The 12,034-nt window shown below is 44.8% G+C and overlaps 2 protein-coding genes across 2 annotated transcripts; both read left to right on the top strand.

Annotated features, from left to right (window-relative positions):
• The first annotated feature begins 2,672 nt into the window (after positions 1–2,672).
• Positions 2,673–6,255, top strand: bhmt (betaine-homocysteine methyltransferase). The gene is made up of 8 exons (XM_034547564.1): positions 2,673–2,775; positions 2,919–3,051; positions 3,163–3,275; positions 3,382–3,573; positions 4,544–4,691; positions 5,184–5,366; positions 5,450–5,678; positions 5,762–6,255. The coding sequence occupies exons 1-8, from the start codon at positions 2,755–2,757 to the stop codon at positions 5,940–5,942; spliced, it is 1,200 nt and encodes a 399-aa protein (XP_034403455.1). The 5' UTR covers positions 2,673–2,754; the 3' UTR covers positions 5,943–6,255.
• Positions 6,256–7,709: 1,454 nt separating this feature from the next.
• On the top strand, positions 7,710–11,491 carry LOC117740696 (betaine--homocysteine S-methyltransferase 1-like). Its single transcript, XM_034547228.1, has 8 exons — positions 7,710–7,730; positions 8,183–8,315; positions 8,564–8,676; positions 8,760–8,951; positions 10,054–10,201; positions 10,736–10,918; positions 11,002–11,230; positions 11,314–11,491. The coding sequence occupies exons 1-8, from the start codon at positions 7,710–7,712 to the stop codon at positions 11,489–11,491; spliced, it is 1,197 nt and encodes a 398-aa protein (XP_034403119.1).
• The last annotated feature ends 543 nt before the right edge of the window (positions 11,492–12,034 follow it).

Raw genomic sequence — 12,034 nt, forward strand, 5'->3', positions numbered from 1 at the left:
GACCACCAGGAGGCGACTCCTCTGGTTGTATAGAAGTCTATGCTTCATATGTTAAAGCTGCATTCTCTCTCCTGACCACCAGGAGGCGACTCCTCTGGTTGTATAGAAGTCTATGCTTCATGTGTTAAAGCTGCATTATCTCCACTGACCACCAGGGGGCAACTCCTCTGGTTGTATAGAAGTCTATATAAATGACTCTACTTCTCTTGATTTATTCCCTCAGTAAACATTGTAAACATGAGTTTTTGGTCTCAATCTCTAGTTTCAAGTCTTCTTCAAAACAGCGTGATGTTCTTTTAATAAACATGAATGTTCAACCAAACGTCAAAACTGTCAAAAGAAATATACATCTGAGGATCACCAAAGTCATGAGGATTCATCCTCTGATGCCAATATATCCAATAATTGATGAGATATTTCAGTCTGGACCACAATGGAAAACCTAAAAAAAACAAACACAAGCCCAAATCCTCATACCTGTTAAATTCTGAAGCATGTATTGTTGCATTAAACGGTGTATGCAACAGTGAAGCTAAACCACACTGAACTCTATCCAAGAATGGCTTCGCTCTGGTTATCTTCACCTGGGTTATGTAACATAAACGCAGAGTGGACCTCTATTCGCTCCGGTCTGAGCGATCCATACAGACACGTTGATCTCTGAGAGGTCCTTGAGCCTTGCATTGCAACACAGCTTCCTCCAGCCCACCTGGAACCGCTGCAACCGGTTTGAACCGGACGTGTGTCGTCACGGCGGCTTTACACGAACACCGAATTGCAGAAGCAAATGTATTTTATCTGGAAATGATGTGAATTAGTGGGCCAGTTTATCGAACAGTATCGGGCGGATTTACAAGAAAACTCAGAGTTAAATAGTTAGTAAGTGTTTCGAGGCTTAACTGTGAAGTTACACAACATCAGAGGCTGCCACTATCTCTGGGACGGTTACATGCTGGACTGTTTGCTTTAAGCTGGTCCCAAGGCCAAGCCTCTTTTTCTATGTCTGCATTAGTTTGTATTTTTGTTGTTAATTATTAAGAATATATTGAATTCACAGGTAAGTGGAGAGTCACTCGTCACACGGTAGTGACTAAAGTTGCGTCTTTTCCTAAACTAACTACTAACCAAGTGGTTTTGTTGCCTAAACTTAACTTCCTGTGAAGTTTATTTTGAAAGGACACTACGCATGTAACGTGGATTTAAGAGCCGTTTACGACCAAACTGTTCCCTGGACACAGAGAAGAGATGTGACCGGCAGGTGCGATGCCAACACAGTCATCTGGTGGGGTGTCCGCAGTGGTTGTGACGCCCCTCGCTGAATTTTAGTTGAATAGCCCATGATACGAGGCCTCGAATGCCAAGGGGCCCTGAACCAAGCGGCGGTATCTGACGAGTTGGGATTGAGAATGTGTTGATACGTTCATGATCCCCTGAGGGTGAATCCTACTTTGGTGATCCCTAATGTATCCCACACAATCTCCGGATAGCTTTTACAATAAATGACACATTCATCAGTCTTATTGGCACATGAAGAAGCCACTTTGGGCTTTAGGAAATAAATACAGAAACTTCCCTATTTTAAGACATTTTTAGAGCAAATGACTCAAACGACAAACCTGCAAATTAATAGAAGATGAACAGAATAATTTGTTGCAGCCATAAGCAATTTCTGTGTTTTCTTTTTCACGCATTGCTGCATCTACAGTCTATAACTATTTACCTCTTATTGTGTACAAATACAACGACAAACCACAACATGAATCCACGTTTTAACCGAATGAGAAATGGCAGAAAAGAAAGAAAAGATCATTTCAAATGGTGCTAATGAATTCATGACCAATTTGAAAGTTTAACATATCATATTAACCAGAGACTCGGGGCACAGATGCATTCAGGATGCACACAAGATGTCTCCCAGTTCACCAGAAGGTACCAGTGTCAGTGCCCGAGCACTGGTGGTTTCCAGTTTCATTCACCCCGATGGACTGAAGTCGCAGACTCCTGCTCATACTGAGCAGTGCATAAACAAAGAGAAGCCGGATGAATGTGAAGAACAGCCCTCTAGTGACTAAACTCTGCAGCAACATCTTTCAGCACAGAGAAGCTCAAACACCCGACTGATAAACAACAATAAGTAAAGATTATTCAGAGTGAAGTTGGACTTTAAGGCTTTAAGTTAAGGAGACAAATCACTCCGAACCAATCAGGTTGTCATCCTCTTACTTAGCTTCAGCACATATTGCACAAAGTGCACAAATATCAGTTATTGTGAAACTGGTGCATCACATGCTCCTGTTTTTATTATTTATCACAGCATTATGGCTTCTGACCAATACCGTTAACACCTTCATCAGCCAGCACGAAGGTTATAAGTATACTCATCTCTGTAACATCTGCATATTTATGGCGTATGTGTTTTGCATAATGTGAACAAAATACAGTTAAAACCTGACTGTACTTTTGTTTTGAGTCAAAACAGATAATCACCCCGTTCTGACATATTAAATAAATCTATTCCACAAAATGTCAATAGAGCACGAGTCTCACGAACAATAAGTTGTCTTGTGAAAACCTCCCGAAAGAAAAAAAGAAAAAGAAAAAAGGATGCGCGGTGCAGGAGGAAGGCGGTTCCTCCTGAGTGACAAGCACGCGCACGCGCCCTTCTCGGATTATAAATGCGGCGTGGACCGTCTGCACCGAGACCCTTTCCGAACTCACAGGGACTCGAGAGGGCCGGTCACTGCTGCAACAGCCATGGCACCGGGAGCAAAGAAGGTGAGCAGAAAGGAAACCTTTTAGTTTAGTGTGCAAGAGGAAGCGTGTTCATCCGTGAAGTGTAACACACACACACACACACACACGCACACACACACACACTTCATCCGTGAAGTGTAACACACGCGTGTAACCCCTCTCAGGGCATCTTGGAGCGTCTGGATGGAGGAGAGATCGTCATCGGGGACGGAGGCTTCGTCTTCGCCCTCGAGAAGAGGGGCTACGTCAAGGCGGGGCCGTGGACCCCCGAGGCTGCAGCCGAGCACCCGGAAGCAGGTACTGCTTGTTGTTGTTGTTGTTGTTGTTCTTTTTTATTTGTATTCTTTTTTTTAAAATTCTTTCACGAAACCTGCACACGCTGACTGTGACGTCATGTTGTCGGTTCAGTGCGTCAGCTGCACCGGGAGTTCCTGAGAGCCGGATCCAGTGTCATGCAGACCTTCACTTTCTACGCAAGCGACGACAAGCTGGAGAACAGGGGCCACACTCAGAGCTTCACTGTGAGTAGAGCTCCGAGCTACCTGCAGCACGAAACACGGGACTTGAATGTTTTTTTTATTATTATTACATTTTTTTTTTAAAATATATCTCTTTTAAAACTTTTAGGGGCAGCAAATAAACGAGGCCGCGTGTGACCTGGCCAGGGAGGTGGCCGATGAGGGCGATGCTCTGGTGGCCGGAGGCGTCTCTCAGACCCCCGGGTACCTCAGCTGCAAGAGCGAGGATGACGTCAAGGCCATCTTCAAGAAACAGACCGACGTCTTCGTCGAGAAAAACGTGGACTTCTTGATCGCCGAGGTATGTGGTGAGCTCCGTTGGTGAGTCGTGAAAGGGAGAAAAACGTCTGGGGGAAATTCGGTTTATTTTTAGTATTGCACTCTCATAAAGCTGTGAGTAAACACACACTGGATCCTACACTCATCACATCCCCTCTGCTCATTGTTCAGGTTAATGTTCTCAGACTAGAAAAGGTCCAGGGACACACAAGATTTAAAAACAACAACAACAACAACACTCCTTTATGGAGAACTGCCATTTCTATTTGTTCAAATCAGAATCAGAAACTTTTAATAGTCAAGTAGGTTTACACCTACAAGGAACTTAGCGTGGTGGGTGGTCCAACATAGGACATCAGACATAACAAGCAACAACAGTGGACAACAAATAAACAATCAACAAAGGCCAGACGAGATATAGAATAAAATAAAATGTACAGTGTCTCTGAAAACTCATCACAGGTAACTACGATCAAGTGTTTTAAATCAGCCGTGGTTGCACCACAGAGTATATGTCAATCTTCATGTCCGTCTTCTAACTGCATTAGTTTACTCCCACAATGCCATCAATGCCATCGTGTTCCTGCTGATTGACGGCCACTGATGAAAGTATGTAAACCTGCAGTTACAAAGTAGAAAGAATTTGCTGACTCGACATGAACTCCCTTTTCACTCGATGTGGAGAGCTTGCTGGCTGACGGTTTACGCCTGCAGCTGTTGCAGAGCAACATTCATATTGGCCTCCGACTCCATGAGGGGAAATATCTCAGCTGCTAAAACTGCTCCACTTTGTTCACCAGCTGGTCTGTTAAACGGTGGCTTTACATTACGTCTCATTGATATGGCAGCTTAAAAAAAATGACTGCATCAGGAAATGGGGAAGTCTTGGATATCTTTAGCTGCAAGCCAACGGCGGTTATTTTAATATTGTGGATACAAAATACCCATTAAAAGTAATAATTCAAACGTTCTTCGTGTGTTTTTGCTCGCAGTACTACGAGCACGTGGAAGAGGCCGAGTGGGCCGTGCAGGTCCTGAAGAGCACCGGGAAGCCCGTGGCTGCAACTCTGTGCATCGGGCCCGAGGGAGACCTGAACGGAGTCAGCCCCGGAGACTGTGCCGTCAGACTCGTCAAAGCCGGTACGTGACATCGCGTTGCTCCACGTGCTGTACGAACGAGCCCTGAAATACAGAAACCAGTCGGTGTTTGTGCACTTCTGGCTCCCTCGTCTCAAAGTAGAGGAAATACAGTTGCTGTTGAATGCACGGCAAGGAGATTTTAACGGTCTACAATATACAATTAATTCATTAAATAAACCACTTGGGAATTTTGAAGCTTTTAAGTGTCTAAATGAGACTAAACTACATCACGCCTGAAATTCTGTATCTGTTTAAAATGATATGCAATGAAGATTTTTGATTAAACGGTCTAATATATGTAACAACTTTTCAAGCTACAGTTAAAGTGTGTCTTGGAGGATTTACAATTTTATTCTGGCGCCATCTAGTGGTCGTATACCACCACGGCAGACTAAAGCACACACTGCTACAGAGAGCAACACAAAAGAAGCTCCATAGTTCTCTTCTGGATTGTCATCTTTCCTCTAAAGTTTGCATGTCTCCCCTCCGTAGGAGCTCACATTGTGGGCGTCAACTGCCACTTTGACCCGGAGACCTGCGTGAAGACTGTGAAGATGATGAAGGAGGGAGTGGAGAAGGCCGGGCTGAAGGCTCACTACATGTGCCAGCCGCTGGCTTACCACACTCCTGACTGCAACTGCCAGGGTTTCATCGATCTGCCCGAGTTCCCTTTCGGTACGTGTCCTCGCTCACAACCTGCTGCTTCTCAACGTCTCAATCTAAACCAGACTGATGTAGAACTTGGTCTTCTCCGACAGGTCTGGAGCCGAGGATCCTGACCAGATGGGACGTACAGAAATACGCCCGGGAAGCCTACAACGCTGGCATCCGCTACATCGGGGGCTGCTGTGGCTTCGAGCCCTATCACATCCGGGCCCTGGCCGAGGAGCTGGCCACCGAGAGGGGTTTCCTGCCCGCCGGCTCCGAGAAGCACGGCAACTGGGGCGCTGGTCTGGAGATGCACACGAAGCCTTGGGTCAGAGCCAGGTAGAGACTTCTTTCTTCAACCTCACGTTTCCTCCCCAAATACCTCCCAGTTTGGTTGAAATAGGAGGTGTTCCTCTCTGCAGGGCCCGTCGTGACTACTGGGAGACGCTGAAGCCCGCGTCCGGCCGCCCCCTCTGCCCCTCGATGGCCTCGCCCGACGGTTGGGGGGTCACCAAAGGTCACGCTGACCTGATGCAGCAGAAGGAGGCGACCTCCCAGGAGCAGCTGAAGGCCCTCTTCGACAAGGCCAATAAAAGCCAGTGAAGACGAGAGAAGGCGCGTTTCACACGGTCCCTGAAGTTGACGTAACCAAAAAGATCGACATTGATATCTTTCTCTCTTTTAGGACCATTTTTACTGTATGTGGAAGACCGGCGTCATAATGCTGAAACTTTTTTAAATGAGCTTTCAAGCCTAAAGCAACAAAAGAAAATCGCAACTGTGAATTGCCGAGGCTGCAAAAAAACCAAAAGCAGCAGCTGTGAATGCACTAAAAGAAAATGCTGTAACACTCCAACTGTGCCTGATGTTTTCTTACCAAATAATTGAATGATGTGTAGCAATAAACTTCAAATTGAACAAAATCTGCCTGTGTTCTGTAGTTTTTGTTATTTTCTTAATAAATAAATATATATATATATATATATATATATATATATATATATATATATATATATATATATATATATATGGGCTATACAAAATAAACTGGAAATTGAATTGAATATGAATATAATCACGTTGATACGACTAACAACATCAACATGAACACAATAAATGTTTGATGACTGTTTCAGTGAGGCCCAATGCGTCCTGACTGTGGGAGGTCATGAGGTCAAGGTACCTGAGAACGACGTGGGCACAAGAACCTGGGAAGTGTCACCCGGGTCCATCTACACCTTTAATGTGGCCTCCTGCGTCTGAACTGGCTGCTGACCTTTAGGATCCAATTAAAGAAACAAAGCTCAAAGTTCTCTTATTTCTAATAAGAGAAATTCGTGAGAAAAAATATAATATTGTGACTTTTTTTGATTGACATCACATCACACCTGCATGAACTTAATTTAAAGCTGCAGCGCAAAGACAGTTCAGTTAAATTCTTTACTTTAAGACACACAATTCTTTTTTCTTTAGCTTCCTCTTCCTCCTCATTATTTTTACTTGAAACGAGAGGAGAACATGCAATTATTATTAGAGTATTCTGTTGTTCTGAGTTTGGACTCACGGTTTAATGCACTTATTGTAAGTCGCTTTGGATAAAAGCGTCAGCTAAATGACATGTAATGTAATGTAAAAGTATATATTATTTATAATTCATCCAGTTCAATTTGAAAACTACATGTTGTTGAGATATTATTCAATCTTTTTGTTGATTTGACAGTCAGCTGTTGACTACATACAGACATTAATACAACAACAAGGCTACCTATATACATATGCACTAAATCATAGGGGAAGTGTGAAAATATGTGTTATTTTGTGGACTGGTTCAAGGGCAGAGCAACAGGGTGGATGGGGAGGAGGACACATGGCCATATGCCTTATCGAAACCAATACACTCCGTTCTTTGTTCTTCTCAATTCTTATCCAAGACATTCACACTGTTTCTTGGTTTGTCGTCATCGGGGGCCCTGGAGGGGGGTGCATGTGCCTGTATAAATCACGATGTAATACAATGTATGAATCAAGAGATTCCGGCAGCTCACTGAGATACGTGGCTGGTGAACCCTTTTCCCAGCTTGCACGCTTCCACCACAGAAGTTAAACATTATTATGATACTCCGGACCTTTGCTTGAAGACGTTTAATATTCCAGTGCATGAAAAGGAAAATGTACGATTTATTTTAGAGGAACTTCAGGAGCAAAAAGCATATCCGTGGATTATGAACACACCCTTTCTTGGATTATGAACACACCCTTTCTTGGATTATGAACACACCCTTTCTTGGATTATGAACACACCCTTTCTTGGATTATGAACACACCTGTGCGTCAGAGCCCATTTTAAACTCGACCACTGCTGCAATAATCATGGCACCGGGAGCAAAGAAGGTGAGTGAAACAGATGAAAGAATGTTTTTAGTCCTTTGTGCAAATATTACAGTTGAATTTTGATGAGTATACGTGCAATATCTCAGTTGAATCAATCGTCAAAGTTATGCCGTTTGGTAAAAGTAGCGCATATGTGTGCGTATATTTTTATATTTAACTTGTTATGAGCTAAAAAAAAAACACACCAAATACTTGATTGTGCTTTCTTGTAGTTTCTGAGATACAAATACTATATTTAGTCTTCATGCACATGGGATTGTTTTGCACGAACCGACAGTCCTGAGGTGAGTTTATAAGTGGAGCGAGACGATGAACTCTTTTCAGGTTGTCGGCATCAAACCGACGGACCGGTTATTATGCATAAGGTACATTTATTTTGCATCCTGCCAATCAAGAGACAGTAAAAGTTCGACAGCCTCGTGTGCGTCCTGCACGCGTGTAACCCCTCTCAGGGCATCTTGGAGCGTCTGGATGGAGGAGAGATCGTCATCGGGGACGGAGGCTTCCTCTTCGCCCTCGAGAAGAGGGGCTACGTCAAGGCGGGGCCGTGGACCCCCGAGGCTGCAGCCGAGCACCCGGAAGCAGGTACTGTTTGTTCATCTTTCATCTTTCATCTTTCTTTTCACGACTTGTGTCATATAACCGGTGCAACCAGTTGCAAATACTATATTTACAATGTATTTAAGCAGGAAAAGCCTCATTGAGATTAAAAATCTCCTTTACAGGAGTGTCCTGGCCAAGACAGCAAAAGCACATTATTTAAATCTTATTTAACCAGGAAAAGCCTCATTGAGATTAAAAAAGCCTCTATACGAGTCATGTTGTCCTTTCAGTGCGTCAGCTGCACCGGGAGTTCCTGAGAGCCGGATCCAGTGTCATGCAGACCTTCACTTTCTATGCAAGCGACGACAAGCTGGTGAACAGGGGCCACACTCAGAGCTTCACTGTGAGTAGAGCTCCGAGATACCTGCAGCACGAAACACGGGACTTGAAGCCATTTGTGTTGTTTAAATCTCTTTTGATCTTCAGGGGAAGCAAATAAACGAGGCCGCGTGTGACCTGGCCAGGGAGGTGGCCGATGAGGGCGATGCTCTGGTGGCCGGAGGCGTCTCTCAGACCCCAGCCTACCTCAGCTGCAAGGGCGAGGATGAGGTCAAGGCCCTCCTCAAGAAACAGACCGACGTCTTTGTCGAGAAAAACGTGGACTTCTTGATTGCCGAGGTAGCCTTTATAGCAATTTAGTATTCCACTTTCACAAGGCCGGTTTTTTCAAATGGTAAAAAATTGACGCAGCAGAAGCTGAGCTTTTCCTGATATTTAGTGCCAAGTAAAGGGTCGAGAACCAAAAACATGGGTGCCTAAATAAATGTCCTACAATGCAACCAATAATATAAATAGCCATGTCCATCAGTCAGTTTATAATTAAGGCTTTCAAGTCTCCATCATCAGGGTTCCTCCACGCTTTAGAAAGCTCCCTTTCCGGAGGAGTATGTAGGATTTGGTGGCATCTCGTGGTGAAGTTTCAGATTGCAACCTCATTTGACTCTTTCCTTTCCAAGCCTGTCGGAGGACTGAGGTGGCCTTCAGGTAACGTATATAAACGCGTGAGCCTCCTCCTAGAGTCAGTGTTGGGTTTTGACCCTTCTGGGCTGCTGTAGAAACATGGTGGTGCAACATGGCGGATGCAAAACCCCCAGGAAGGTGTTATTATGAATCCCACTGCTCGTCTTGGCAAGACCTAGGTGAAAGCCTAATCTTAACCAATGGTCTTGCCAAAAAGAGGAGTGGGATTCATAACTAAGACCCAGGAAGAGCACCAAAAAATACTTTCTGTGCGTTCCCATATTACCAAAATGATTAGTATGCCAGAAAATGATTATGCATGTCTCAATACATAATGTGTCAAATGCAGTATGCCAAAAGAACCAAGATGTCCTAGTGCATCCGGTTGCAAGCGAGCCTTCTTCTATTCTGCCCCATAATCCTTTGTTCAGTGGATATATGAGCAAGGGGTCAAAGTTCAAAGTGCCGTGTTATAAGGAAGACGTTTACTTACGTACTATGTAAAGACAGCCGCAGTGTGTAAAAGTAACAATAAATAGTAAGTGATTTGGAACGTAGCATCCTATTTCAAGTGTTCAATCTCTGCCAATAAATCCCCCTGAATCCTTCCCTGTTCCAGTCTTTCACAGTTGTACTAGTCGTGTGTCCTTTTTGAAGCCAAAGTACGACCTCTCTTTTAGGAGCTCGAACCCCCACAGGTAACTGAGGGACAATCTCTCATGTCGAAGCGGTATATTGATACGTCAACTTTCATCCTCAGTTGTTCGAGTATGTGGAAGAGGCCGAGTGGGCCGTGCAGGTCCTGAAGAGCACCGGGAAGCCCGTGGCTATAACTATGGGCATCGGGCCCGAGGGAGACCTGAGCGGAGTCAGCCCCGGAGACTGTGCCGTCAGACTCGTCAAAGCCGGTACGACGACGTCTCGGTCCATCTGTCCTGCAATAAATCCTCCGTTTGTGAAGGTTTTATGTATTCAGATAATAACATCCTTCCCCAAATCAGAATCAGAATCAGGTTTTCCTTTTTGGTCACATTAAACATGGTAAAAGAAAAAAGAAAAAAGAAACAAGTGCTTTAGGTGCAGAATCTTAAATGTATCTTAAATGTAATTCATATTAGACATATGTCAAATACAACAGTTTTAAAATGAAAAGATCTGTGCAATGTTTGAAAACGAAGACGATGAATCATAAATGTAATGCAGTCTAATTTTAACATCTTTTAAAGCTCCAAGCACCCAGTTTGTGCAGCCTCAGATCCCCTCTGATGAAGAAGTGAGTGTTTGGAGGATTGAATTATGTGACTTTGGTGCCATCTAGTGGTCGTATACCACCACGGCAGACTAAAGCACACACTGCTACAGAGAGCAACACAAAAGAAGCTCCATAGTTCTCTTCTGGATTGTCATCTTTCCTCTAAAGTTTGCATGTCTCCCCTCCGTAGGAGCTCACATTGTGGGCGTCAACTGCCACTTTGACCCGGAGACCTGCGTGAAGACTGTGAAGATGATGAAGGAGGGAGTGGAGAAGGCCGGGCTGAAGGCTCACTACATGTGCCAGCCGCTGGCTTACCACACTCCTGACTGCAACTGCCAGGGTTTCAGCGATCTGCCGGAGTTCCCTTTCGGTACGTGTCCTCGCTCACAACCTGCTGCTTCTCAACGTCTCAATCTAAACCAGACTGATGTAGAACTTGGTCTTCTCCGACAGGTCTGGAGCCGAGGATCCTGACCAGATGGGACGTACAGAAATACGCCCGGGAAGCCTACAACGCTGGCATCCGCTACATCGGGGGCTGCTGTGGCTTCGAGCCCTATCACATCCGGGCCCTGGCCGAGGAGCTGGCCACCGAGAGGGGTTTCCTGCCCGCCGGCTCCGAGAAGCACGGCAACTGGGGCGCTGGTCTGGAGATGCACACGAAGCCTTGGGTCAGAGCCAGGTAGAGACTTCTTTCTTTATCCTCACGTTTCCTCCCCAAATGCCTCCCAGTTTGGTTGAAATAGGAGGTGTTCCTCTCTGCAGGGCCCGTCGTGACTACTGGGAGACGCTGAAGCCCGCGTCCGGCCGCCCCCTCTGCCCTTCGATGGCCTCGCCCGACGGCTGGGGGGTCACCAAAGGTCACGCTGACCTGATGCAGCAGAAGGAGGCGACCTCCCAGGAGCAGATGAAGGCCCTCTTTGACAAGGCCAATAAAAAATAGTGAGCTCTCATCTGCTGTATGTTTTAGACCCCAAAAAGATTGAAAATGCTAAAGTTCTTTCGGTCTCTGTAGATTTATTTGTACTGTTTGCAGAGAGACTGATATCATATGCTCCACTGGGAATTACTGTAACTGCAAAACACAAAGCAGCAGCTGAGAATGCACCTGAAGTAATGCCTCAATGCTCCAAAAGTGCCAATAATGTAGTCAGCATTAAACTTCTAATTGAACAAAATCAGCACGTGTGATATGGGATCTGTCATGTGTTGGATAGGAAGTCGTTGCCGTTCAACTTGTATTCAACTATAAGAAAAATCATTTTTAAACGTGTCAGTTCTGGAGGTCATTACCTGTGTTTTCATGCAGAGCTTCATTTTAGCTAATGGCTGCAGGTATTTAGAGTGTTGGTATCAAACGAATGAAAACGATAGCAGCGTTAATCTCTCTGGATAGTAAGAACAATACAAAACTACTGCTGCCATCTAGTGGATGAAAAAACACAAAGAATATTAGGAGAAACTGATGTTTTTCATCAACATAGCT

This window comes from Cyclopterus lumpus, chromosome 12 (assembly GCF_009769545.1).
Source record: "Cyclopterus lumpus isolate fCycLum1 chromosome 12, fCycLum1.pri, whole genome shotgun sequence".
NCBI lineage: Eukaryota > Metazoa > Chordata > Actinopteri > Perciformes > Cyclopteridae > Cyclopterus > Cyclopterus lumpus.

Excerpts from the sequence above, each read along its gene's own strand:
- bhmt (XM_034547564.1), top strand. The coding sequence starts at position 2,755 with ATGGCACCGGGAGCAAAGAAG. Across the intron at positions 3,276-3,381 it reads GCCACACTCAGAGCTTCACT|GGGCAGCAAATAAACGAGGC; the intron begins GTGAGTAGAGCT and ends TAAAACTTTTAG. Across the intron at positions 3,574-4,543 it reads TGGACTTCTTGATCGCCGAG|TACTACGAGCACGTGGAAGA; the intron begins GTATGTGGTGAG and ends TTTTGCTCGCAG.
- LOC117740696 (XM_034547228.1), top strand. The coding sequence starts at position 7,710 with ATGGCACCGGGAGCAAAGAAG. Across the intron at positions 8,316-8,563 it reads AGCCGAGCACCCGGAAGCAG|TGCGTCAGCTGCACCGGGAG; the intron begins GTACTGTTTGTT and ends TTGTCCTTTCAG. Across the intron at positions 11,231-11,313 it reads AAGCCTTGGGTCAGAGCCAG|GGCCCGTCGTGACTACTGGG; the intron begins GTAGAGACTTCT and ends TCCTCTCTGCAG.